Source organism: Narcine bancroftii, chromosome 1 (assembly GCF_036971445.1).
Source record: "Narcine bancroftii isolate sNarBan1 chromosome 1, sNarBan1.hap1, whole genome shotgun sequence".
Lineage (NCBI taxonomy): Eukaryota > Metazoa > Chordata > Chondrichthyes > Torpediniformes > Narcinidae > Narcine > Narcine bancroftii.
The window spans coordinates 465,695,643-465,722,785 of NC_091469.1; the positions used below are offsets into that span (position 1 = coordinate 465,695,643).

The window sequence follows — 27,143 nt, forward strand, 5'->3', positions numbered from 1 at the left end:
TGTCATGGCACCATCTTCTGCATAAGGGGTTGTGGTCGTAAATGTCAACCATTCTTTTTCTTCCACTGAATCTGCTCTTCCTGCTGAGTGCCCACAGCAGATTGTTTTTATTTGAATTGATTTTCCTGGATTACAAGCCAAACAAAGTTTTTCACTGCATCTAGGTATACGTGACAATGAACAATTCAATTCAATTCAAACTCTTTCTTCTCATCTTCAATTCACATCCTCTTACATCTTCATATCACGTTGGAATGCGAGAGGAAATAAGAGCGAGTAGGGTAAGCAAACATGTTGAAGAGGCTTCTCAACAGACATATGAGTATGAAGGGGATGGAAGGATATCTATCAGGTGCAAGCAGCAGATGTTTTGTTTGATTTGGACATTGTGTTCGACACAGATATGTGGGCTGTTCCTGCGATGTTCTGTTCCATGTATGACTGGTGGGCTTGAATTAAAAGGGAAGGCTGCACAGACTTGGACTTATTTCCCTGGAGAGTAGGAGGCCCATTGTAAAGCACCATGACTTCTTGAAAAACAGGTTGTGAGAATAACAAACTGATTCAAATTAGTTGGTGAGGTAAAACTAAAGGGCAGGAGTCACATAAAGTTTTTTTCCCCCTAGATTTCTTAGGAGTGTATTGTTCTGTTCCTGCGGCTCACTGCTTGTATCAGGGTTTGAATATTGCCCAAAGCATGCGATTTTGTTAATTCTTTAAGATAACCAAAGAAATGCAGAACACCTTTAATGAGCTGAAGGAATGGGCTTTCAAGATAAAATTCTCCCTCCGTTAAATATAAGCAATTAATTTAGCCAAAACAAAATTGTAATTGTATTATGTTAGGCTTCAGTGCAAAGGAAGGAGAATTTGGGGTACCACTTTCAAAGAAGCAATGATTCATATAACACCCGAAATGTGAGTGGAATTCTCAAGTTTAATCATGGATATTACAATCAAAATATAATGATGACACCAGATAAAATCTATATTAAGGCCTCATTCAGTGTACTGGGAGCACTGAGAAGTCTGACACAAATTGGAAGGATATTGAGACTTTGGACCGTTAAAATGTTGACTTATTTCAAAAATTACGTGCAGAAATAAATAAAGTAAACAAAGGGGGCTTTAAAATTTTGGCCTTTTCTCAGTCTTATAACACAAATCACAGGATGATGTTATAAAAGAAGGTGGTTATTTCCTACAAAGTACAAAAGACTGTGGGTGTAAAATTGATGATTACGCGCTATTATATTATGCTGGGAAGGTATGAAAAGTTTTTTTTAATTGTCAATTTCGCTGCTAACAGGCCCTTCCGGCCCATGAGCCCGCACCATCCAATTACACTCAATTAACATATAACCGCTGTAAAATCTGAAGAGTGGGAGGAAACTGGAGCACCCAGAGGAAGTCCATGCAGACACGACAGCTTTCAGACAGTGGTGGATTTGAACCCTAGTCCCTGGCACTGTAATAGCATTGTGCTAACCGCTACGCTAGTTCCTTGATCAGTGGTTGAAGCAAAAACTGTGTCTCATTCAAGTTGAGAGGAAAGCGAAGAATGAAAATTGAGAAAAGGGCAGGAAAATATGATTGGTGCATTAGTGGAGTTGGGTGCCAGTAATGACTAAATTGTCACGTTCAAGTTTATTGCCACCTTTGAGAATCTGACACAGATCACAGGTGCGGCCAGAACATTCGTTTTGTGATCAGTCCACAAGACATTCCACATATAGGTAAAGGTTCCATTTCTTTTGGCTTGGCTTCGCGGACGAAGATTTATGGAGGGGGTAAATGTCCATGTCAGCTGCAGGCTCGTTTGTGGCTGACAAGTCTGATGCGGGACAGGCAGACACGGTTGCAGCGGTTGCAGGGGAAAATTGGTTGGTTGGGGTTGGGTGTTGGGTTTTTCCTCCTTTGTCTTTTGTCAGTGAGGTTCCATTATCGTCATGTAATACGACATTTAGAATGTAACATGCATGAAATTCTTTAACTTTTGTGTATTGTAAGGCAGACCACCACTTTATCTGGCACCCCTCACAGTACCTGGTGTTCCTAGATGGTCTCCCCTCCGAGTATTGATGAGTCCTGTGCCCGCTTAGCTTCTGAGATCAGACAATCTCAGGTGTATTCAGGCTATTAGGTGCAGCAAGTAAAATACAGTACAGAAGTGCAACGAGAATGGCTAGTTGGTATAGAGCAAAGGCAACACTATGGTGAGGTTCATTCAGGCATCTAATAACAGTGCTGTTGAACCTGGTGGTGTGATCTCACACTCATGAATCTTCTTGACGAAGAGAGGAGGGAGAAGAACATGGTCAGGATTAATACGCTGGCTGCTTTTTCAAGGCAGCTGGGAGTATAGATCGCGTCGTTGGAGGGATGGGGTTTTGCGTGATAGTCTGAGCCCGCATCCACAACCCTGAATGCAGGGAAGGACATCAACTTCTCCCTCAATGTCAGCAAAATGAAGGAGTTGGTCGTCAACTTCAGGGAATGGGTAGGAGCACACATCTCAGTTCCTATCTATAGTGGAGATTATACAGGACTTTATATTTACAGGTGTAAATATCACCCGCAATTTCAAGATACAAGATGATTTTATGGTCATGTAATAAAATAGAAAATGTGATATTACACGACGTTTACTTCAGTCTGCCATAGGAAGGCAAAGATTTATATCAGCACAAATTGCCCAGCACCCCCTTACAAGTCAGAGAAAGAGAAGCAAATGAGAGTCCCCTCAGAGTCACTGTGTGTCCATGGAATTTCCTCCAGTTTCCGCAGACAAACAGCCTTCAGTCCAAATCACCAGCATACCTAAATCCAGATGTGCACCTCTGACACGATCGGGAAACCTCCAGCACCTTCAGACAGTCTTCAGCCAGTCTCCATCAGTCTGCAGACTGATGTGAGTCCCTTGACCGCAGTCACCAGCAGCCTACGAGGGTTCCTCGCCTCAAGTCCCCAACAATCCACTGCCTGTGTGTTCTTCAACCTCAGAGCCCCTCACTGGACCGCCCTAGTGGTCACCGGCCAATGGTTTGTCTCCTCTGTTTCTCCTTCTCGAACAGGCAGTGATCTCCCAGTTTTCTGGTGCCTTGCACCAGTCCTCTCCGTCGCTGGAGTCTGCAACCCCTCGTGGGCACTGCCGATCATTTTGGGCCCAGACCCTGCTGTCGCAGGATTTTAAAATAAATCACCATCCGCTCCTTTAACAGACCACTTAAAGCCTGCACAGAGATTGGGTGTTTGGACCTCACCGGGTAACGCTGTGTCTCCACTCCCGCTCTCTGCAGATTCGCACCAGGAGCAGCACTGCCATTGCAGCACCTCCAGGAGTGCTGCCATTCATTCCCTCTCCTGATTTGCCCTGATTCACTCATGTTAACACTACAGTCACCTCTGCTTCCTCAGAACCCTAAAGAGGTTTCAGGTGCCTAATGACTCTCACCGATTTTTATAGATGCCCCAAAGAAAGTACCCTGCCTGGATGCATCACAGCTTGGTCTGGGAACTGCTCTCCCAAGAGCATATAAGACTGCAGAGAGTTATGAATGCAGCTCAGGCCATCACACATATCAAGTTCCCCTCTATCTACACCACCACTGTCTGGGATAGCATTCAACATATTAAAGGATGCATCCTACCATGGTCACACTCTCTTCTCCTTCCTCTCATCAGGCAGAGCACAAATGAGTTGAAGTTTCTAGGACAGTTTCTTCCCCCGCTGTTATCAGACATTTTTAATGAACTCTCAGAAGTAAAATGATGCTACTCTTGCGCTGTGTATAACTGAACACTTCCTAACACCTGGCGTACTTTTGTTTCATTTTGCCTTATGAGGGCATAAATCGGGAGTCGGCCATCAGACCCGTCAAGCCTGCTCCGCCATTCAATGAGATCATGGCTGATCTGAAGACAGGCTCATCTCCACCTACCTGCCTTTTCTCCATATCCCTTAATTCCCCCAACTATGAAGAAATTTATCCAATCTTGTCTTAAATATATTTACAGAAGTTGCCTCCACTGCTTCAATGGGCAGTGAATTCCACAGATTCACCACCTTTGGGGACAAGCAGTTCCTCTTCAATTCAACCCTGAATCTTGAGGCTATGTCCCTTAATTCTGGTCTCCCCTATCAATCTAAACAACTCACCTACCTCTAGCTTATCTGTGCCTCTCATTCTTCTAAATTCTAGCAAGTACAATCTCTCCTCATAGGCCAGCCCTTTCTTTCCTGGAATAAATCTGATGAACCTCCTCTGCACCACCTCAGAACTGTATGCAGTACTCCAGATGCACTCTGACCAGTACCTTGTACAGTTGCAACATAACCTCCCTACTCCTAAATTCAATCCTTCTAGCAATGAAGGCTAACATGCTATTTGCCTTGTTGGTAGTCAGCTGGCACCTGCAAACCAACCTTCTGCGATTCATGCACAAGCCCTCCCAAGTCCTTCTGTACAGCAGCAGGCTGCAATTTAAATTCTATCTGAGCATCCATTTTTTCTTCCAAAGTGGATGACCTCACATTTACCAACATTGTACTCCATCTGCCAGACCCTTGCCCACTCACTTAACCTATCTATATCTCTCCGCAGACTCTCTGTATCCTCTGCACAATTATCTTTTCCCCTCAATTTAGTGTCATGAGCAAACTTCGACGCACTGCTTTCTGTCCCCTCCTCCAGACTTTTATGTATATCATAAATAATCTGTTATGCTGAAAGATAATTTTACTATTTCAACTCCACTTCCCATTCTCACACCAATCTGTCCATCTTGGCCTTTTCCATGACCAGTGTGAGATTAAAAACGAACCAGATGAACAACGTTTCATATTCTGCCTGAATAGTCTACAGCCCAAAGGTATGAACACATTAAATGTTCCATTTTCAGGTAATCTTTATTCCCTGTGGGTTTCACTCCTTCCAAAGCCCCTTTCACTGCTCCCCTCACCCTTCACACCCCCCATCTCCATCCACCTACTGACTCGCACTTCATCCTTGGGATCTCCTCCCCATCTTGTTTCATTTGCCTACCGTTCGCTTGAATTGTTCCCATTACTAATCGTGACTAATCAGATTCTAGCACTTGTAGCTTTTATGCCCCTACACATTACTCTCCAGCTTTTGGTTCCATCTTCACCCACGCCTTTCCCATTTAGCCACCTGTCCATAGCCTCTTAGCCTTCCTCTGTCCACCTATCTCCTATCACTACTTCCCTTCTCATGTACAAGCTCCCTTTCCTCTCCACTCTCAGTCCTGAGGCAGTGCTTTCAACTGAAATGTTGACAATTCCTTCCACCCCCAATGCCCCCCCCCCACCCCCATTGTGTTCCTCCAGCAGTGTGTCTTTTGCTCCTATTTCCAGCATCTACAGTCTCTTGTGTTTCCATGTGCAAATCAGGCTTATTCCCCTCAATTTAAACAATGCATAGTGCACCCCACTATCCCCTCAGCGTGCACACACACACACACACACACACACACACACACACACACACACACACACACACACACACACACACAGTTTGTTCCTTGAACAATTAAACTGGAATAATTCAACTAAGACTGAAGGACCCCCCCCCCCTTCACAATTGTTACAATAGATACACTCACAATTGATCTGATCCGTTGAGAAATGCCACAATATAAGACCATCCATTCACCAATATTCTCTCGAATGGAGAAGGAAACGACTGAAATATTCCCAGAAGCTTGTATTTTGATTCTTAAGAGCCCCTTTTTTTCAAGCAAATTGAATTTTAAATCCATCACAATCCTTAATTGTAGTCGCCAACAGGACATGTTAAATTGTTTCTTTTTTAGAACATGGTGCAGAGATAAAGTGTGAATAATCCAATATTAAGTTTTTTATCAGTCAGTTATAATCAGCACATGGGAATTTAAAAAATAAACATTTCCTTGCATGAATAATCATCCTCTGGTTTACCAGAGCAAGCTCAGCCAATTAAATGTTTATCTTTGCATTTTTTTCTAAATATTTAATTAAAAGATAAATGTAAGTTCTCTGTTGCCTCAGCAATTTTGGAGCTCCATCACGAACTACTGTATTTGAAAGCTGATTTTTTAAAGACCACTTAAAATGGCCATATTATAATATGATGGGCTTCTCGTTATCAATGCTGCGTGCCTCAAAGGGGAAGGAATGATTTGTGTATTAACGCAGACCATGACTCAGTAAATGTTTCTCTATTTTAATTTCAGAAGTTACAACTGTATAATAAAAAAAAACTTCTGGTTCACAAGATAACCCACATCATTATCCAACATAAAATTCAAATCCATCAGCTGATTCTCCCAAAAGACATTGGAGAACCAGGGTGGTTGGGGGTGGGGGAGGTGGTTTCATGATCCATGTTCTCTCTTTTTTTGCAAGCACCCTCAAGCCGATTCCCCTGATTACACAAGGGCATCCTAATCATTTGGTCCCCCACATCGGACCTTAAGTCAGTGCAGGCAATGGCATCATCTCACTGGTATGAATCTAGCCTTCAGGACAAATGGGAAATTCTTTAGCCTATGTTCCCTCCACACTCCTGAATTTTGGTCATCGGGGTGCAGTTCGCAGATGATACTTGCAAATGCTCATATTCAGTGACCAAGCTCCAAGTCATCGTTATTGCTAAAAGATACAAGAGAATGGGCCTCATACATAACGTCCACAGAAGAAGGATCCTGTACCAACCTACCACTTTCCTCCTGATGATAAATATTACGGGCAATCCTAAGGAAATGTGCAGGGCTTCCCATATATCAGAAACTGCCTTTCAATTAAATTCACCATCAGGTTTAGTTCACGGCCTTTGAGTAATTGAAGAAGAAGATGCGAGTTCTGGTCCAAAGCTCAGGATCTACCAAGCAGCAGAATTCATACCTTCCTGCAATAGTTCCACCATCTAGATTAGGGGTGTCAAACTCAAATTCACAGAGGGCCAAAATTAAAAACTTGGACTAAGTCGTGGGCCAAACTAAATATTTATTGAAAATTTTCAACAACATCTGCATGTTTTCTCTTCTTTCAACATATGTAATGTTAAACTTTTTCTTATTACAATAAATGTTTAATAATAGTTTTGGTTAAACTCTTTCCAGAAGAAGCATTAACAAATGAGAAATAAAATATTCAATAAATAATATTTCTCTATAGCCTTTAAGCTCCTTTTAAATGTATTTTTTTTCACAAGCCAACAAGTCAAACAAATAACAACTTGCTTCAATGAAAATCCAATCTTTCAACTATGAACAGTCCAAAGTTAACCAAAGAAAATATTAATCCAAGCTTAGCTTGCTACACTGTGATTTACTCTGATGCACCTGGGTCTAAACCAGATACTTGGCATCTCTTCTTAGATGCAAGTTCATCAAACTCTGGGGTCAGAGTTTGCCTCCCACCTGTCTTGAAAGGCCCTGTTTTCTGTCTTTCGTTTGGCCATTTTTCGTAAGGGGTTTATTACATGTGAGTTCGGCGACAGGTCGCAGGTGCTAATGAAAGTAAAGAGAGGAGGTGGGGGCGATTAGTGGGCTGACAGGCCGGCGCCAATGCATTTGCAAAGCATTCTGGGATTTGTAGTATTAGCTGTGCATGCACTATACTGGCGCGGTGGCCAGCGGGCCAGCTCTAATACATATTTGATATGATCTTGCAGGCCAAATATAATTATATCACGGGCCAAATTTGGCCCGCGGGCCTGAGTTTGACATGTGTGATCTAGATTGTCATGAGCAAGATCAACAGGCCCCTCAAAGCACTGAGGAGGTAACACGTTTGCAGCCTTCACAAAATCAGCCAAATCCATTTGAAGGATCAGACAAGGTTCAAGCTTCCTTTTATTATCACATATTAATAATATAATAAATCTAACATGCATTGCATAACTTTCGCCTGCTGTAAGTCCAAGGGTCGTCATTAATTAGTAGCATGGGAGATAAAGAATAGTTGACGTTTCAAGAACATCACCTATATTTCTTTCTCCCATTGATGCCGATTGACCCAGTGAGTTCCTCCAGCAGATGGTGTTTTTTTTTAAGACTTCAGCATCTGCAGTCTCCTGTGTCTCTCCACGAGGAGGATAACCCAGACCAACATCCCCAGCATTGGTGCCTTATTAACACTCATTTGTTTCTAATAATGTTGAATTTCTGCACATGTGCTAAAAAGCCTCTGAACAATTGCAACAATCCCACTGAATTCCAGAAACTCCTGCCTTACAACCGCTCGAATGGAGCAGGGGTATTTGAGATAGCATTGTACAGAGTGCACAGAAGTCCTTTATAAGCAACAAAAGGAACTCAAAGGAGGGAAACATGAAAGTTCACAGACGCTGTGATTGTAGAAATGCTGGAGAAACTCAGCAGGTCTCACAGTATCTATAGGGGATAAAGATATATTATTGACATATTGATACCATGAAGTAGGGCTCAGGTCACTCAGCATCCATAGGAAGCAAAGGTATATTACCAACTTTATTTTTAACCAAAAAATAGACTTTACTCTCAAAAACCTGGGAACAGCCCGTAAATTAGATTCCTCTGTCACACCTGCTGATGGTGACGAATATGATCAGGTATTGTTTTAGGCCTGGGTACTTTGTCAAAATATGGGCAAACTGCAGATAGACCTCTGAATAAAAGGGTGGGAGAGGAGGGAAGAACGGATGGAGGAGGAACACAGGCCAACAGGCAAGAATTCACAGGTGGATATGGGTGTGATAGCAGAAGAGAAACAAGCTGAGAAGTGATGGGGAGAGAGGGTAGCTCTCTGAATGGAGAAGGATGGGGACAAGGAGCCAGTGAAAAGGAGACAGAGAGATAAGGAAAGAGAGAAAGAGAGAGACAGGGGCCCAACAGAAACCAGAGAAGTCAATGTCAATGCCATCTGGCTGGAGAATGCCCGGACAGATTATCAAGGTTTTTTTCCCAATTTGTGAGTGGCCTCTGTTTGGCGGGGTCTGATGCCATGGACAGACAGGTCAGCGTGGGAACAGGGCAGGGAATTGAAATGGGTGGCCATCGGGAGGTCCCCACTAACGCAGCGGATCGAGTGAAGGTGCTCAATTAAGCAATTCCCCCAGGCTGAATCCAGTGTCTTCAATGTAGAGGAGGCCACAATGGTGTGGTGAAGAAGGTATTTGGAATGTTGGCCTTCATAAATCGGAGTATTGAATTCAAGAGTAGGGAGGTTATGATGAAATTGTACAAGGCATTGGTGAGGCCAAATTTGGAGTACTGTGTACAGTTTTGGTCACCAAATTATAGGAAAGATATAAACAAAATAGAGAGTCTGAGTTGCAGGGAAAGGTTGTGCAGACTGGGGCTTTTTTCTCTGGAGCGTAGAAGATTGAGAGGGGATTTGATAGAGGTGTTTAAGATTTTAAAAGGGACAGACAGAGTAAATGTGGATAGGCTTTTTCAATTAAGAAAGGGGGAGAGTCAAACTAGAGGACATGGTTTAAGATTGAAGGGGGAAAATTATAAGGGGAACATGAGGGGAAATTTCTTTATGCAGAGGGTGGTGGGGATGTGGAATGAGCTTCCGGCAGACGTGGTCGAGGTGGGATCATTGGTTACATTTAAGGAAAGACTGGATCGTTACATGGATAGGAGGGGACTAGAGGGGTATGGACCGGGTTCTGGTCAGTGGGACTAGGAGGGTGGGGATTTGCTACGGCATGGACTAGTAGGGCCGAACTGGCCTGTTCTGTGCTGTAAGTGGTTATATGGTTATATTTGAGGAAACTGCCAAAATGTTTGGCCTGGAAGTCAGCCTGAAGAAAACTGAGGTCCTCCATCAGCCAGCTCCCCACCATGACTACCAGCCCCCCCACATCTCCATCGGGCACACAAAACTCAAAACGGTCAACCAGTTTACCTATCTCGGCTGCACCATTTCATCAGATGCAAGGATCGACAATGAGATAGACAACAGACTCGCCAAGGCAAATAGCGCCTTTGGAAGACTACACAATAGAGTCTGGAAAAACAACCAACTGAAAAACGTCACAAAGATAAGCGTATACAGAGCTGTTGTCATACCCACACTCCTGTTCGGCTCTGAATCATGGGTCCTCTACCGGCATCACCTACGGCTCCTAGAACGCTTCCACCAGCGTTGTCTCCGCTCCATCCTCAACATCCATTGGAGCGCTTTCATCCCTAACGTCGAAGTACTCGAGATGGCAGAGGTCGACAGCATCGAGTCCACGCTGCTGAAGATCCAGCTGCGCTGGGTGGGTCACGTCTCCAGAATGGAGGACCATCGCCTTCCCAAGATCGTGTTATATGGCGAGCTCTCCACTGGCCACCGTGACAGAGGTGCACCAAAGAAAAGGTACAAGGACTGCCTGCAGAAATCTCTTGGTGTCTGCCACATTGACCACCGCCAGTGGGCTGATATCGCCTCAAACCGTGCATCTTGGCACCTCACAGTTTGGCGGGCAGCAACCTCCTTTGAAGAAGACCGCAGAGCCCACCTCACTGACAAAAGGCAAAGGAGGAAAAACCCAACACCCAACCCCAACCAACCAATTTTTCCCCTGCAGCTGCTGCAACCGTGTCTGCCTGTCCCGCATCGGACTTGTCAGCCACAAACGAGCCTGCAGCTGACGTGGACTTTTACCCCCTCCATAAATCTTCGTCCGCGAAGCCAAGCCAAAGAAAGAAAGAAGAAGAAGATATATGGGAACACTGGATGCAGTAGATGACCCCTGGTAATTCATAATTGAAATGTTGCTTCACTTGTAAGGTCTATTTGGTGGCTCAAATGGTGGGGAGGAATGAGGTGTGGGCACAAGTTCAGAGCCGAGGCCAGATGGAAGCTCTCAAGTACCTCCTCATACTTCCCCCTTGGATAGGATCTCAGCAAGAAACATCAAGCACAACCTCTGAACTCATCATTTCCAGTCATCATGGTCACATAACCATAAGGCACCATGTTCATCTTCGCTCGCAAAAGGATGGACCATGATGATGATGATGGGTCCCACAACCTCTAGCCTCATTTCCCAACCCTGCACTGCCTGGTTCTACCTCCTATCGAAGGTACACCAGCCGAATTGTTTTGGTAGACCAATTGTTTTCACCCCTCTGAGCTGAGATCAACTCCAATTTGTTTCCCTGGTCCAGTCCCTCCCTACCTGCATCCTCAGTTTTAAAATAAAGTTTGGCTGTGCACTAGAGATCCAGTAATTGAAGTACTGCAGCTGGTGCAGACCTGGGAAGCAGAGACAAAGCACTCCCCCACAGGGTCTACCATCCAGGGTCCTCCTTTAACGCCCTATTAAAGAAGCTGACTGTGAGGACTGGGCCTAAGATGGTGGAGCCTGTGTTGGCAGCGGTCTCAAGGGGCTGCAGGTTTGGGGGGAAGCAGAGGACTGATGCAGAGCAGCAGCAAACAGTGAGAACATCACCCATTTGAGAAGGAGGAGCAGAGGAGATGACCCTGAAGGATGGTGACCAGTGAGCGGCCCCGCATCTGAAGAACACACAGGTGGTGGGCTGTTGGTGACTTCCAGACAAAGGACTCACCCCAGGCTGCGGACTGGTGGAGACTGGCCTGAGTAGCCTGAAGGGGTACCAGATATCGGAACCGGGACGTGAGAGAGTGCCGAGGTCAGGAGGGGCTCCCAAGGGGCCTTGGGCTCTGAAGGCTTCCTGAGTGTGTCAGAGCTTTGTATCTGAGGCTCAGGTTGCTGATGGTTTGTGACTGCAGAGGTTGCAGGGGCGCTGGAGGTGAATCCACAGTCACTCAGTGACTCTGGGGCGGGACTCTCATTTGTTTCTCTTTCTCTGACTGTAAGGGGCACCAGCAATTTCTCATGATGCTGAAACTTTATCTGCCTTATGGCAGGTCAAATGCAATGTTGTGTAATATTACATCTGTTTTATTACATGACAATAGAAGAATATTGAATCTTGATATTTCACATGCTGTCCATCACTTCCACAACTTCGAGTCCCCTCAACCACCTTATTTTCACAATGAACTTCCAATATCTATGCACCTCCATCTCTCATACTGAATGTCTCAAACCTCTGTTTTTTTTTCCTTCTCAACGACAGACCCAACCAATCCCCCTCTACCACTGCCCTCCTCCAACCTGGTAGAACTTGTTCTCACCCTCATTAACCTCCATTGACTCATCCCCCTTCCTATGAGTCAAATGGGTAACCGGCATGGGTCCCAGCTATGCCTATGTCGAGAAATCCCTGCCACAAGCCTACACAGGCAAGGCTCCTCAACTCTCCCTCCGCTACATTGACAACTACATGGGGGCTGCCTCACGATGAGCTTGCCAGCTTTATCCACTTTGCTGCTAACTTTCAACCCGACCTCAAATTCACTTGGCAAATCCATCTCCAGCAACACTCTCCCCTTTCTCGATCACGTCCACTCAGAATCCTTGGAATTGGAGTAGAAACAAGTCACCCCCAATACCAAGAGACCACTAAGAGAGAGGACCCAGCAATAATTTCACCAGTGAAATGAGAAAGTCTGCCGGTGTTTTAATTATAATAAATAATAGAAATTCAGCAGGGTTCCCAGTGTCCATAGGAGGCAAAGACGAAGGAGGCTCAGGCCTAAAACATTGGTCATACTCTATACCGTTGTCTCCTATGGATGCAACGGGATCTGAAGCGTTTCTCTTGCACTTTTAAATAATTTCACCACTTTCTTCACCCTCATGAACTGCAAAGTTCCCCTGGTTTCTTTTGTTTTCAGCACTTTTGTGTTATTTGCCTTAAAGCCCTAAACCAAATTTACTTTGCAGTGTTTTTTCTTTGGCTTGGCTTCGCGGACGAAGATTTATGGAGGGGGTAAAAAAGTCCACGTCAGCTGCAGGCTCGTTTGTGGCTGACCAGTCCGATGCGGGACAGGCAGACACGATTGCAGCGGTTGCAAGGGAAAATTGGTTGGTTGGGGTTGGGTGTTGGGTTTTTCCTCCTTTGCCTTTTGTCAGTGAGGTGGGCTCTGCGGTCTTCTTCAAAGGAGGCTGCTGCCCGCCAAACTGTGAGGCGCCAAGATGCACGGTTTGAGGCGTTATCAGCCCACTGGCGGTGGTCAATGTGGCAGGCACCAAGAGATTTCTTTAGGCAGTCCTTGTACCTTTTCTTTGGTGCACCTCTGTCACGGTGGCCAGTGGAGAGCTCGCCATATAATACGATCTTGGGAAGGCGATGGTCCTCCATTCTGGAGACGTGACCCATCCAGCGCAGCTGGATCTTCAGCAGCGTGGACTCGATGCTGTCGACCTCTGCCATCTCGAGTACCTCGACGTTAGGGGTGTGAGCGCTCCAATGGATGTTGAGGATGGAGCGGAGACAGCGCTGGTGGAAGCGTTCTAGGAGCCGTAGGTGGTGCCGGTAGAGGACCCATGATTCGGAGCCGAACAGGAGTGTGGGTATGACAACGGCTCTGTATACGCTTATCTTTGTGAGGTTTTTCAGTTGGTTGTTTTTCCAGACTCTTTTGTGTAGTCTTCAAAGGCGCTATTTGCCTTGGCGAGTCTGTTGTCTATCTCATTGTCGATCCTTGCATCTGATGAAATGGTGCAGCCGAGATAGGTAAACTGGTTGACCGTTTTGAGTTTTGCCAAAATGTTTGGCCTGGAAGTCAGCCTGAAGAAAACTGAGGTCCTCCATCAGCCAGCTCCCCACCATGACTACCAGCCCCCCCACATCTCCATCGGGCACACAAAACTCAAAACTTTGCAGTGTAAAGATCTATTAAACAAACGTCAAGCTGAGAGCCTGCCTTTCAACAAATCTGCACTGCACTTGTGGTTGACTTCTGTTGATGAAAAGTCAACAACAAATTCCTCCATTAGCCAACATCAATTTGTAACTGTGTCCCGCCCAAAATATTATTCTGCACTGATGTGAACGCGAGGAAAATGAAAAGAAATGTTGGGTTCCTTATTCTTTGCCATCTGGTTAAAAATGTCCGTAACCCATCATTTTGCTTATTGTTGCAGACCCATCAGAATGTCCATTAAAATCTGAAGAGTGTTTTCTAAAGGGCTCTTGCTCCAAGAACTGACTAATAATTTATTTATTTGTTAAATTTCAGTCCTCAGTAAATGCATGCAAAAACTCTAACATGAATGCCTTAGAATTCAACTTGTTTTCCCGCAGTAAAGTCAGGGTTCATGCACCCCATGAACAAAAATTCGATTAGCAATTGGAGTTGAGGTGCTTAACGTAGAAATAAAAACATAGAAACATTAAAACATAGAAGATAGGAGCAGGAGTAGGTCATTCGACCCTTCGAGCCTGCTCCGCCATTCAACGAGATCATGGCTGATCTTAAAGTTCAGTACCCCATCCCCGCCTTCTCTCCGTAACCTTTAATACCCTTATACTGAAAAAGAGCTTGGACCTTGAAGTTTTGATGATATCCATCCACATCCATTTTTTCCCCCCCACAAATAGATTGGTAAGTAATGGGATGGGGCAGGAGAAACACTTTAACAGAAGGAAATCATATATACTCAACAATGAATGTGCAATGTGAATAATTCAGTGATTGCAAAATGTACTTACATTAAGTTAAAAGCCACGGGAAATCTGGAGACTGAACGAGCAGAGGAAATACAAATTGTCCAGTGTCCAAACATGGTCACCTAAAATGGACCACAAACCCGGTGTCCAATCCACAGATAAGAGGGATGTAGTGCAGTAACACACCCTCCTTCTCCTAATAAAGTAGTCTGGCTCCGACATCCTGATGGACCATTGGTCATGGCTGCGGCTGATGTCATTAAATGGTGTGAAAAAAATTGTTCTCAGGAACGTCAGAATCAGAAATGAGAACGCAGGATAACAATGGATAGCCTCAAACCTAACCAATGTTTTGGGTCCCTTGGAGGGTTTCAAGGAGTCAATAAGCAAGCCCTTCAGCCCAACTTGTCCATACCAGCCAAGATGTCTACCCAAGCTAGTACCATTGACATGTGCCTCTAAATCTTTTCTATCCATTGCATGTCCTTAAAACATTACACTTCTAACCTGCCTCTGTCACTTCCTCTGGCAGCTCGTTCCATATGACCAAAAACCGTTCGTGTGAAGAAGGTGCCCTCAGATCCATTTTAAATCTTTCCTCTCTCACCTTAAATCTATGGCCTCTCACTCTAGATTCCCTCGCCCAGCGATAAAGAATATGACTATTTACCTTATCTAGACCCTCTTGATTATATAAATGTCAATAAGGTGTCATATCTGTCTCCTGCCTTTGAGAGAAAATGTCCCAGCCTATCAAACCTTTCCTTCTAATTAGGGTCCACCACCCTGGTAACAATCTTGTGAATCTTTTTTGCACCCTTTCCTTGAAGAGGTAGTTGGATAGACAGGAAATTCAATGTCACAAAGTCCTGGCAGCATGGCATGGAATGATAAAGGAAAGAGGAAGGAGGCAGGGAAGGGGCCAGGGGTGAAAGAACTGTGAGTTTTGAGTTAACAGGGTGGGCCACGAGGCTCTGGAGAAAGTTAGAGTAAGGAGTTTAAACACAAGGCTAAGAAAAATAAATCGGTGACAAGCAGTCAAAAGGAACTGCAGGTGTCGGAATCTGAAATGAAAAACAGAACATTAGAAGAACTCAACAGGTCAAGTGGCATCTGTCAAGGCAAAAGATAAAAATGGGTGTTTCAGGTCAAAGCTCCGGAACAGCACTGAGAGAATGTGGGAAGTTTCTCTCCATCTGGTTAATAATCCACACATTACCGAAGTGCATGGACTCCTACAATGGCCAGGTTTTCATCCAATCACTCAAGCTATCTATATCTCGCAGCAAAGTCCTTATCAAAACATGTCCTTTCACCTACATGCCTACCACCTCGGAAACTTTACCTTGCGTTCCCTCTCCAGATCATTAATGTAATTAGTAACAACTGGGGGCCAAAAGCCAATCCTGAGGGTTGTCCACTGGTTACAGCCCTCCAGCTTGAAAAAAGACCCCTTTATTTCCAACCTTTGGTTTTCTACATGGGAGCCCCTAATTTATGTTACAGCAGACCACATCCTTCATTGTAGCCAGTATGTGAGATTCATACAAGAAATCAAAAAGAAGTTGAGCATAATTTGAGAAAGGGCAGCATGTTCAGGGTCCTTGTAGGTAATTTTTATCTGGAGACCAAAGGGCTTTGTTAAACAATGGTTTTGAGTTAATTTTTATTTAAATGTTTGGGCAGTTTAAAAATTGTTTGCACCTTTGCTTTTCAGGGAATGTAAGTTCCATTTTTTATGTTAAACTCTTGTGTACATAAGGAAACTTGTTGATTTGAAAATAAAAACATAAAATCAAGATTGTTTGTTTAAAAATATCATTAAATGCAACAACCTGCGTGCATATGTGTCGTGCCTTCCCTTCGAGTAAATTCATCCCTTACTTTTTTTGCATTCTGAGAATAGCAAATACCAGAGGTCAACGGTTAAAAGTGAGTGGAGGAAAGTAAAAGGGAGATGTCAGAGGTAAGTTTTTTTTAACACTGAGAGGGGTGGGTGCCTGGAATGGATTGCCAGGGCTGATGGTGCTGGCTGGTACAACAGGAACATTCAAAGGATCCTGAGACAAGTACATGGATGCAAGAAAAATAGAGGTTTATGGGTGTGAGGTCAGGAAAATAGATTGCTGTGGAGAAGGTTTACATAGGTCAGCACAGCATCGTGGGCTGAAGGGCTTGTACTGTGCATAATGGTTTATGATCTACATTCTGATCTAATCAGATTTTACACTTGCAAAGTGTTTTGATGACATGATTCATTCTACTTTCATTGTACCATTTTACTGTTAGGAAGACATTATCACCAACTTCCAGAACATCACCAGACCAATGAAGCAGGCAGATACTTTAAGTGAAAATTAAATGCTGACATCAACACCAAGTAATCGGGAACCACAGATTCTTGGGACAAATGTTAGAATAGATTAAAGTCATTGGGCTGAGGCAGATTTACCAGCTGTTGTGATGAACATTTGCTCTGGTGCAGGTTTGTCAGCATTCCAGCAGAAGTCCAGAAGCAGACTGCACTTGTTTGTACAGATTAGTGTCAAGGTCGTCTTACCAAAGCCACTGGTGCAAGTGTGAGGTTGGTGCAACTAGTGGAGCTGGTGCCTCACACATCCAGCAACCCAGGCCCCGTTTTGTTTCCAGTGCAGTCCCTGTGGAGTTTGCATGCTCTCCCTATGATGTTCCAGCTTCCTTCCACACCACAAAGACATGCATATTTCAATTTTAAAGTTTGTTTTCAACACAGCAGAATCCGATTCCAGTCATTCAAACTCATGCTTCCTAATTAAAACCAATTAATACCCCAAATCCATCCATTTTTGGGAGGAAATAGGAGCACCGGGGAAAATGCACGCAGGGCATGGGCAGAACACATAAACACCTTACAGACACCACCGGATTCGAATCCAGATCACTGGTGCTGTAATAATGTGGCACTAACAATATTGATATGTTAATTAGCCACTGTAAATTGTCCCAGAGTGGAGGTGACAATTAAAATCTGGAATATGTGTCTAAGAATGCAGGGAGAATTAAAAGGGATCACCCGCATTTGGTGAGCCAAGGATCCTGTTTCCATGCTGCATAGCTCTGTTCTCATTGTCTTAAATATTGTATGCTCCAACCCCATTAGGGCCTTTTCACACTGCAGTGTAAAATGAAGATTCCTGTGAAATTTTCCTGGGAACCCTCCTGTGAACCTGTGGTGTGAAAAGGTCAGCCTGGGAATTTTAAACGGGTTCGTGGCCCTACTTCTTTTTTTTCTTGGCAACAGGGACTTGTGAAAGTGTGAAAAGGCAAATAGCCAAGCAGGGGAAGTCTCGTGACATCAGCGCTTGCGTGCTGCGTCACGTAGCGGATTAAAATTAAAAGATTCATGCCTCTTGGCAACAGCAGGCTGCTTTGGCACGTCACGATGGCAGCACAATGCCAGATGAATGGCCGTCCTCATTAACCATAATCCTTCGCGCAGCTGTAATTGCTCTAGTCATTATTGTGCCACCATCATAAAGTGCCAAAGTGGCCTTGAAGCGTGGAGAGGGGTGGGCGACAAGCCAATAGATGGCCGAGGGGAGGGAGGGAAGGAGTTAGTGGGTGGGCTGGTGGGTGGGCAACCAACGGGGGGGGAGGTTAACTTACTCTTAATCCTGTGAGTGTGTAACACATCATTGGTTGGAGGTGGGACCCCCCATAAATTGCCAGGGAGGGAAAATACCCGGGAATTTGGATCACGGTGTGAATTCCCAGGAATTTCACCGGGTCCAAGTCGAGTTACCGCTCAGCCGGTAGTGTGAAAAGGCCTATTGATTCAAATGCTGGACTACATCAGACTAAATATGTGTTCCTTTGGCAAATTTGCTATTATTCTGAGTGAGTTTAGCAATTCACTCCCAATCCACATCAAAATAAACTTTGTACCAGGGGCACAAATCTAATTTAAGGTGACCAGACTTATTTGGATGGGTCTGTTCCATCCAACACCATGTTTTACATCTTGGCTTCCATGTCTCCTGAGATAGAAAAGCAAGAGTTAACATATCAGTACAATGGAAGGATACTGACCGGAAACATTTGTTCCTTCAAATGATGCCTGATCTGCTGAGTTTCCCCAGAATCTTCAGTGTCTACTTCATATTTCTGCATTATATTGCACATTGAGAACTTCATCCCATCTGCTCTGAGACCAGTCCAATATTTGCTCCAGTGCATTACACCTTCAGTCTTGTAATAGCCTCAGGTATATTAACACAGTCCTCGAACCCACCACAACAAACAATCTTCACAATATTATCATTTGCTTCGAAATCTCTAAATACTTATTATGATACAGAAGGGTTGGGCATAGCATAAAATAAGCACTCAAGAATATACAGGGCAAAAGCAACTCTGTCGTCAAAATACTCTTCAAAACCAAGTCTCTGTTGCCAAGAAAAAGAAGTGAGAGTGGAAAAAAAAATGAAACATTTGTGTCAGAAATTGCCACAGAGGCAGGAAAATTGTAGGGGTCATTTTCTGCATCTGGTACTTCCGACATGGCCTTCTCTACATTGGGGAGAATGGACGCAGGCTGGGAGATTGTTTTGTTGAGCACTTCCACTCTGTGGCCAACCATTTTCATTCCACACTGACATGTACTTCCAAATCGAGGCTACCCAAACATTGAAGGAACAGCACCTTATATTCCATCTTGCCAGCTGGCATTAACACTTTCATATTTGAGAAAAATTTGGAGAGGTATATGGATGGGACAGGTATGGAGGGCTATGGACTGGGTGCAGGTCATGAGATGAGGCAGAAAAATAGTTCAGCCCAGACTAGAAGGGTCTGTTTTATGTGCTGTAATATTCTCTGGCTCGATGTGAGATCCAAGCTCATGCTGTAAGAGATTTGTTGCAGGTAGGTCATATTACCCTTTGGTGGTATATAGGGCAATCTACCACATGATAAGATTTAGACAAGATTTAGGCAGATACAGCTCAGTAACAGGTCATTTTGGCCCATAAGTTCATTACACCCAATTAACCTGTACTCCCGGTATGTTTTGCCCCAGAGCACTGGGGCAAAACCCACACAGACATGGGGAGAATGTACAAACTCCTTACAGACAGTCTGAGATTTGAACCCCCGGTCCTAATAAAGGCGTTGAACCAACCGTGCTGCCCCAAACATATAATATCTGTTTATACCATTGACTGGTGTTACAGCATGCAGGAGAATAGTTCCTTGAGACCCGTGAATCTGCAGAAGGTAATTAATACTCAAGGGCGATTTTAAACTGCAAGATTTCCCCTTGACCAACAAGCAGCGAGATTGGACTGAAGGGAACAAAGTTAAAAGATGTTAAAATGCGGGCGCCATTCAAATAGTAACTGAGACGTCTCTCTGTTTTTTAACAGGTTCCAGTAGTGTAGAGGTTAAGGAGAACCGCAATGTGGGGAACTTATCATCGGAAGATCACACACGACCCTCTGGTGACCGGCAAGTCTTTCGCTTTTCAGATGTATCGAGAACAGGAGCATCGGGATTGAAAAGGAAAAGGCCATTGGAGGAAGGGAACAATGGACATATGCACCCTAAGGTGCAGTTGAAATGTAAGAAATTATCATGGTCAGTCATGCCAAAGAATGCCCTAATGCAGCTGAATGAGCTAAGACCTGGATTACAGTATCAGGTGGTCTCTCAGACCGGACCTGTTCATGCTCCCATTTTTGCAATTGCAGTTGAAGTTAATGGCTTTCTCTTTGAGGGCACGGGACCCACTAAAAAGAAAGCAAAGATGAGGGCAGCCGAGATGGCCCTGCAGTCTTTTGTGCAGTTTCCAAATGCTTCCCAGGCCCACTTTGCGATGGGCAACTGTGTAGACCCCGGCGCGGACTTCACGTCTGACCAGGCCGACTTCCCCAACACACTGTTCAAGGAGTTTGAGCCCTCGGGGCAGAGTGATGGTCTGCCCTGCTGCAGCCTCACTAAGAATGAATCGCTCTGCGGTGGTTGGCGCCATGGGCGATTACTCTGCCACACATTGGATTTAATGGTCCAAGCCAAACAGAACAAGCACAAGATGCAGTTCCCAGCAGCGAGCAGGAAGAACCCAGTGGAGATGTTAAATGAGCTGCGCCCGGGACTGGGGTACGTGTGCCTCTCCGAGACGGTGGAGAAGCGCATCAAGAGCTTTGTGATGGCAGTGAGGGTTGATGGGAGAATGTTTGAAGGCACGGGACGCAGCAAGAAGCTGGCAAAAGCCCAGACTGCACAGGCTGCTCTTCATGCTCTCTTTAACATCCAGCCAGTGCCCAGTGGAAAGCCTTGTCAAATGCCTGGCAGGAATAAGTGTCCTCATTTACCACAGGTGAGAATTGCCCCTGCCAGCTTTTGGCAGACCTTGGAAATGTCACACCAAGTCGCTGGCTGACCACAGGTAACCTTCGTTTGCACAGACTGGTGGGCGGGGGAAGAAAGGATGCAAAATAATTTGGAGGCGTTGAGCCATGAGCTCATCTTACTCTACCTTGATTTTGCAACAACATCATAAATTAGTAGAAGTTACAGTCTTTGCAGAGAAGTTGCCTTTTTTTTAATTCTTTTTTTTTTGGTGTTATTGCTGGTGCAAAGACACAAAATATGTTTTTGACAGGTCACTCTCTGAGGTCAAGCATTTTAAGTAGTTTTAAATCAAAGCAGCAAATATGAGTTCATTAAAACTAATAGTGCCTCACGGAAGTGGCCAGTCTATATACCAAAATGGAATTTTAAATGTATATTTCACTCCCATACTTGCACTGTGACTGTATGAATGCTAGAGAAACCTATCAGGCTGCTTGCTGATGAACTCTTCTCACTACACAAGGTATAATGTGACAAATTAAAAGTTAAACTGTCAGGACAGGCAGACGCATCGCTGCTCTTTCTCTTGCTCATGACACGTAGAGGGGATGTCAAAACCGGCCAGAACAAACAGAGATGAGGTAAAGGTTTTATTATTGTCATGCATGAATTTCTTTAACTTTATTTCCCGGAAGACAGAGAGACAACACTTTTGTCCAGCACCCCTCATAGAGATGAGGCCCCAGCGAGGAATGAAATCGCGACCCCTGGTCTACAAGGCCACTGCTCTCGCCACCGAGCTATCGGAGCCCGTCAGAGTTGTGCAAGGATTGGCCCCTTGGTTGTGAACTTCAGTCTAGCAGTTGAAGGAATGGACGAGGGTACCTGGTTGGAGAGCTGACACCCACGGCTGAACGGAAAGAGTTGGCTCTGGGATTCTCCAAGTCCCCTAGGCGGTGGCGGGGGGGGGGAGGGGTGGGGGGTGGGGCAGAGTGGTGCAGGCAGTAGGGTCCAGAGACCCGGTTCAATCCTGACTGTGGGCACTGTCTGCATAGAGTTTGCACATCCTCGTCCCACATCCCAAAGAATTGCGGCTTAGTGGATTGAATGGCCGCTGACGATTGTTCAAGATCTGTGAATTTGTCATTGGAGTGGTATTTGGCTACATGGTCATGGGAATACAGGAGGTATTGTAGGGAGCTGAGTGCACACCCATGCAGGGCACTGGAGTTACCTCCAATCTTCACTCATTGTGGTCTGCATTTCCAGATGTGAGTGTTGAAACCAAGGTCCTGGAGTATAGGCATGACTTTATTTGGAACTATGCTGTTGAAGCTGTAGCCAATGAGTCTGGCAAAGGTATCATAACACCGGAAGACATAGGTGCAGAAATAGGTTATTCAGCCCATTGAGCCTGCCTGCCACTTAATCATGAGCCAATCCATTTTCCGACTGATCCCCACTCCCCATAACCTTTGATGTCCTAACTAATTAAGAACCTTTTAATCTCTCTCTTAAATACACTCAATGGCCTGGACTGTGGCAACAAATTCCACGGATTTCCCACCCTATGGCTGAAGAAATTCCTACACATTTCTGTTCTTAGCGGATGCCTTTCAATCCTGAAGTTGTGCTGGACTCTCCCACTATGGGAAGTGACCTTTCCACCTCTAATGCTCTAAATGTGCAGATGTACCCGGGCTGAGTGGAGGACCAGAGAGATGGCACCTGAAATGAACCTTTGAATTGAAGTGGGTCGAGGTTGGCTTAGACCCTGGAGTTAACGTGAAACTCATGAAGCAGTTTAAGGTGATGGATGCCAGGATCACCTTGCAGTATATTTTTCTTCCAGCACTGGGATGAACAGAAGCAGGAGGGAATTTAATCCAGTAGCAGGGAGAGGTAAAAGATGGCTCCGATTAATCCCACCAGCTGATCTGCAACCTGAGGCTCTGACAGGCCGGTCACTTTCTTTGCGGCTAATCTGACGTCAGTAGCAGTGACTGCGGGTACAGGGGGTACCTGATGATGATGAGGTGATGGCCACTGGCTGAGCAACCTGATCCAAGCAAGCATAGAATGCACTGGGTTTGTCAGTTGATTGCCATTCTGCTCGGCTTCACTTTGGAGCCCATGATAGCATGTTGAGGCCCAGTGGACTTTCAGCTGCCTTTTTCAGAACATGAAAGGAACAGATAGGTAAAGTCTGAAAATCTGCAGATGCTGGGGTCGACTGCAGTGCAGAAACTTGCTGGAGAAACTCAGCAGGTCACGCAGCAAAATAGGAAGCACAAGGCAGGAATTGGTGTTTTGGGCCTGAGCCCTTCATCAGGAGGTGCTGAAAATCAGGAAGATGCTCACATAAAAAGGTGGGGGGGGGGAAGAAGGGCGGAAGATCGCAAACGTACAGGTGATAGGTGAATGATGATGGGGGGGCAGAAGGCTGAGAAAGATGCTCTCTGATTGGTGGAAGGAAGGGAATGGGAAAGGAGGCTAGAAGATGTTGAAAGTCAGGAGAGAGAAGGAAAGGAAAGGTCAGAGGGGTGAGGGAAAGTGACAGAGGAGAAAGAAAGAGAAAGGGAGCTACCAGAAATTGGAGGTTAATAGTAATGTCGTCTGGGTGGAGGTTGCAAAGGTAAGGTATTTTCCTACAATGTACGTATGGCCTCAATCTGGCAGCACATGAGGTCATGAACGGACATGTCAGTGTGGCAATGGTAGTGGAATCACAGTGGTTGGCCACTGGGAGGTCCTTGCTGTTGCAGTGGACAGAGTGAAGGTATTCAATAGAATGATCTCCCAGTCTGCATCCAGTCTCACCAGTGTAGAGGAGGCCACAACGGGAGCACCAGATGCAGTAAATGGCCCCTTGTAGCATCGGCTAATGGCAGTGCTACTGAAGTGAGACAAGTCCACACAGCACAAGGTGAACCAGTAACTAAACATTTTTTTTGATTCCTCGTGCTGCTCGAGGAGACTGCCCACTTCCTGTGAGGGTTGAACTGACTTAGGAAGTGATGTCAGCGTCACTCCCCATCCAGCAGCAAGCAACACGGAAGTGGCGCTGCCCCCCTGGGCAACTCATGTCGCCAATCATGGGCTTCTCCTCAGAATGGAAGAGGGGACCACGCCATCTTGTGTCAGATGAGTGGGGCGGCGATTCGTACCATCTAATAGCGTGGTTGCTTGGCCCATGACACCACCCCTCCCCCACCCCAGAATCGCTGCCACCCTTTAAGCAAATTACCGTACTCTCTTTGGGGAGGTGGCCTCTGTGTCTGACCTGTGGATCCAGGGCAGACTGGTTTGATTCCAGATGAGCTGCCTTGAGATGGTCAATTGTAAACCTGTCCTGCCGCCTTCCAATGTCCAAGGTGAAAACAACACCATTGCGCTGCAACAGCTTGAATGGGCCTTCATAAGGCCATTGTAGGGGTGTCCCTTGCTGTCCTCTCTGCACAAACACGAATTCGGTGGGCTGCAGGTTCGCTGGGACGTGGCAGGGTGGAGAGCTGTGTCGGGAAGGTGGCGGAGGTTTCTGTCTACCCATTTGTTCCTTCAATCACTGGAAGATTTTCCACAAAGGAGCTTGCATTTGCTGCGGTAGCGATGTCCAGGGTGCTGATGACTTTCCAGAACTTGGTATCCTCCGGGGTCACCATTGTAGCGTCTGAAATGAGAGACGTCCACACAGCACGAGGTGAACAAGTAACTGAATCTTTATTTTGAATTCCTGGCATGGCTCGAGGAGACCGCCCACTTCCTGTGAAGGGCATGATGGCCTTAGGAAGTGACGTAAGTGCGTCGCGGCATCCATCCCCATCCAGCAGCATGCAACACTGAAGCAGCACTGTCCCCTGGGCAACGCGTGTTGCCAACCGCGGGCTTCTCCTCGGAAGGGAAGGTGGGCCCATGCCATTTTGTGTCGGATGATGGGGAGGCGATTCAGCCCATCTAATCACGCAGTCGCTCAGCCCACCACACCCTGCAGACTCACAGGTTGTTTCACTTGGAAAGGCTGCTTGTGCTTGGGATAAGGGAGAAGAAACCACAGGAATAGCTACCAATGGGGTGGGAGGAGGGGTGTGTGACAATTAGTAGTAAGGGATTAAGGGATGACTGAATGTTGCAGAGGGAGTGATCCCTTCAGAAGGTGGAGAGGGGAGGGGAGAGGAAGATGTTTATGGTGGTCGTATCCCATTGCAGGTGGCATAAATTGCAGAGAATGATAATGTTGGATGTTGAAGCTGGTGCAGTGGGAAAGGAAACACTCTTAACATCTGGGAGCCAGAGCAGATAGAACATAGAACATTACAGCACAGTACACCATGATGCTCTGCGGGAAATGGATGTGTTACTGGTGAGGGTTGCCTCTCAGATGTCCTGCAAGGGAAGGCCTCCTTATGGGATCAGATGCATGGTAAAGAGGAAGCAGGATATTGCATATGATCTGGCACAGAGGACCTCATCCTTGGATAAGGTTTGATGGAGATGGATGAATTGAGAGAAAGGAATTACATCCTTACAGGAGACTGAGTGGGAAGAGGTGCAGAGTATGGGAGTCAACAGGTTTATAAAAAGATATCTGTGGATAGCTTGTTTCAACAAAACAGATGAAACCCTCTCCGAGATCCTGACTCCACCATTGGTTGTGCATGGAGTATCGCTGGTTCTGTGATCTTTGTGACAGTAAGAGAGAGGATTGGAGGCTCTGAATCTGTGCAGTTCAGTTGGTGAAGTGTGTTTGCCCTTATTCCTTTTGCTCTTTATACAGTCTTGTCACTTGCTAGATTTGGCGAATGCAACTACCTAAATGGAATGTCAACTCCAGGAAAAATTCTATGGTAATGCAAGGTGCAATGAGAAGCCTGTGAACCATCCAATCTGCTTAATCCTTTAATACATGCATAAACAAGATTTAAGTCAACATTTGTTGTTAAATGTTTGTCAATATTGACTCAGATAAACAGCTCATCTATTTTGTAAGCAATAATATATGATAATTATGTAAGATTTCCAATCCCTGAGGCCAAAGTGTTTGTAGACAATTCCTATGACTGTATTTGGATGTTCTGGCTATCCATTGTATAGGATGGTGATGGTTCCTTTCAATCAGTTTGTGGGGTTTGATATGAGGATACCCCACTCCTCAAAAAGGAACAGCATGTGCATGAATGGATTTTAGGTGAGTAGGGGTTACACAGGTCCAGACCCACCCTCTCGGCATCCCCTCCCGGATCCAGCGGCATGGTGAGGTCCAAGATGGCTGGTGGAAGTTCTGTTGCAGAGAAGGCCAGTCCAAGCTTCGATGCACATGCTTACTGGATGGCTGTTGACCCTACAAGAGGGTTCATCCGCCCTTTGAGAGGTCTTGTTTTTTTTCATCCTGCAGGGTATCTGGTCACACTCCACACAAGGCAGGCCTGGTGGGGGGAGCTGGTTTAATCACTGACTAGCTGATCATGCGACAGGTAGAACTGGGTTACATGGTTCCAGTAGCACTCAGACGAGTGACCTGACATTTGCATCATGTAGTTGCTGTGTTATCTAATGTTCCTGTTAATAATGCACTGTCTCATGGCTCCTGTTCAGAACCAGTCACCATACTTTCTCTCTGTCTTTATTGTGCAGAATGAACTAGTCTAGTTAAGGATTTTAAATAATATAAGGACAGAGACATGACAGACAGCAGATGCTGGAATCTGGAGGAAATTAAATCAAGCAGCTTGAGGACCCAATGGGTCTGGCAGCATCTGTGCAGGGAAAGGAAGTTCGGGTCAGGGTCCTGAAGCAGGCAGTTCTTTCCTTCCTCAGACGCTGCCTGGCCCACTGAGTTCCTGCGACAATTTGCTTTTTTGAATTTTGTTCCTGTACTATGGGGCAGCACGGTTAGCGCACCGCTATTGCAGCACCAGCGACCCGGTTCGAATCTGGCGCTGTCTGTAAGGAGTTTGTACTCCTCCTCGTGTCTGCCTGGGTTTCCTCCTCGCACTCCGGTTTCCTCCCACCCTTCAAACAACGTACCGGGGTTGGAGGCTAAGCAGGGATATTCGGGCAGCATGGGCTCATGGGCCAGAATGGCCCGTTACTGCGCTAAATTGAAATTAATACTAAAGTGCTTGCTTTAATGAAAACCTTTTAACTTAATAGAATGATGCAAATCTGGTGTGAAATTTGCCACAGAATTTCTCTGTTGTCAGCTTGTCAGGGGGTAAAATAAACAAGTGAGGTGGGGTGTAACCCAAACAGCAAATTACCTATTGCTAGACTGCACATAGCCCTGTAGC

The 27,143-nt window shown here is 45.5% G+C and overlaps 1 protein-coding gene across 1 annotated transcript in view; it reads left to right on the forward strand.

Moving 5' to 3' along the window:
- The window catches only part of adarb2 (adenosine deaminase RNA specific B2 (inactive)), an 837,813-nt gene that overhangs the window by 426,459 nt on the left and 384,211 nt on the right, over positions 1 to 27,143 (forward strand). The window contains 1 exon segment of the mRNA XM_069914681.1: positions 19,929 to 20,881. Within this exon segment, the coding sequence (XP_069770782.1) occupies positions 19,929 to 20,881 (953 nt within the window).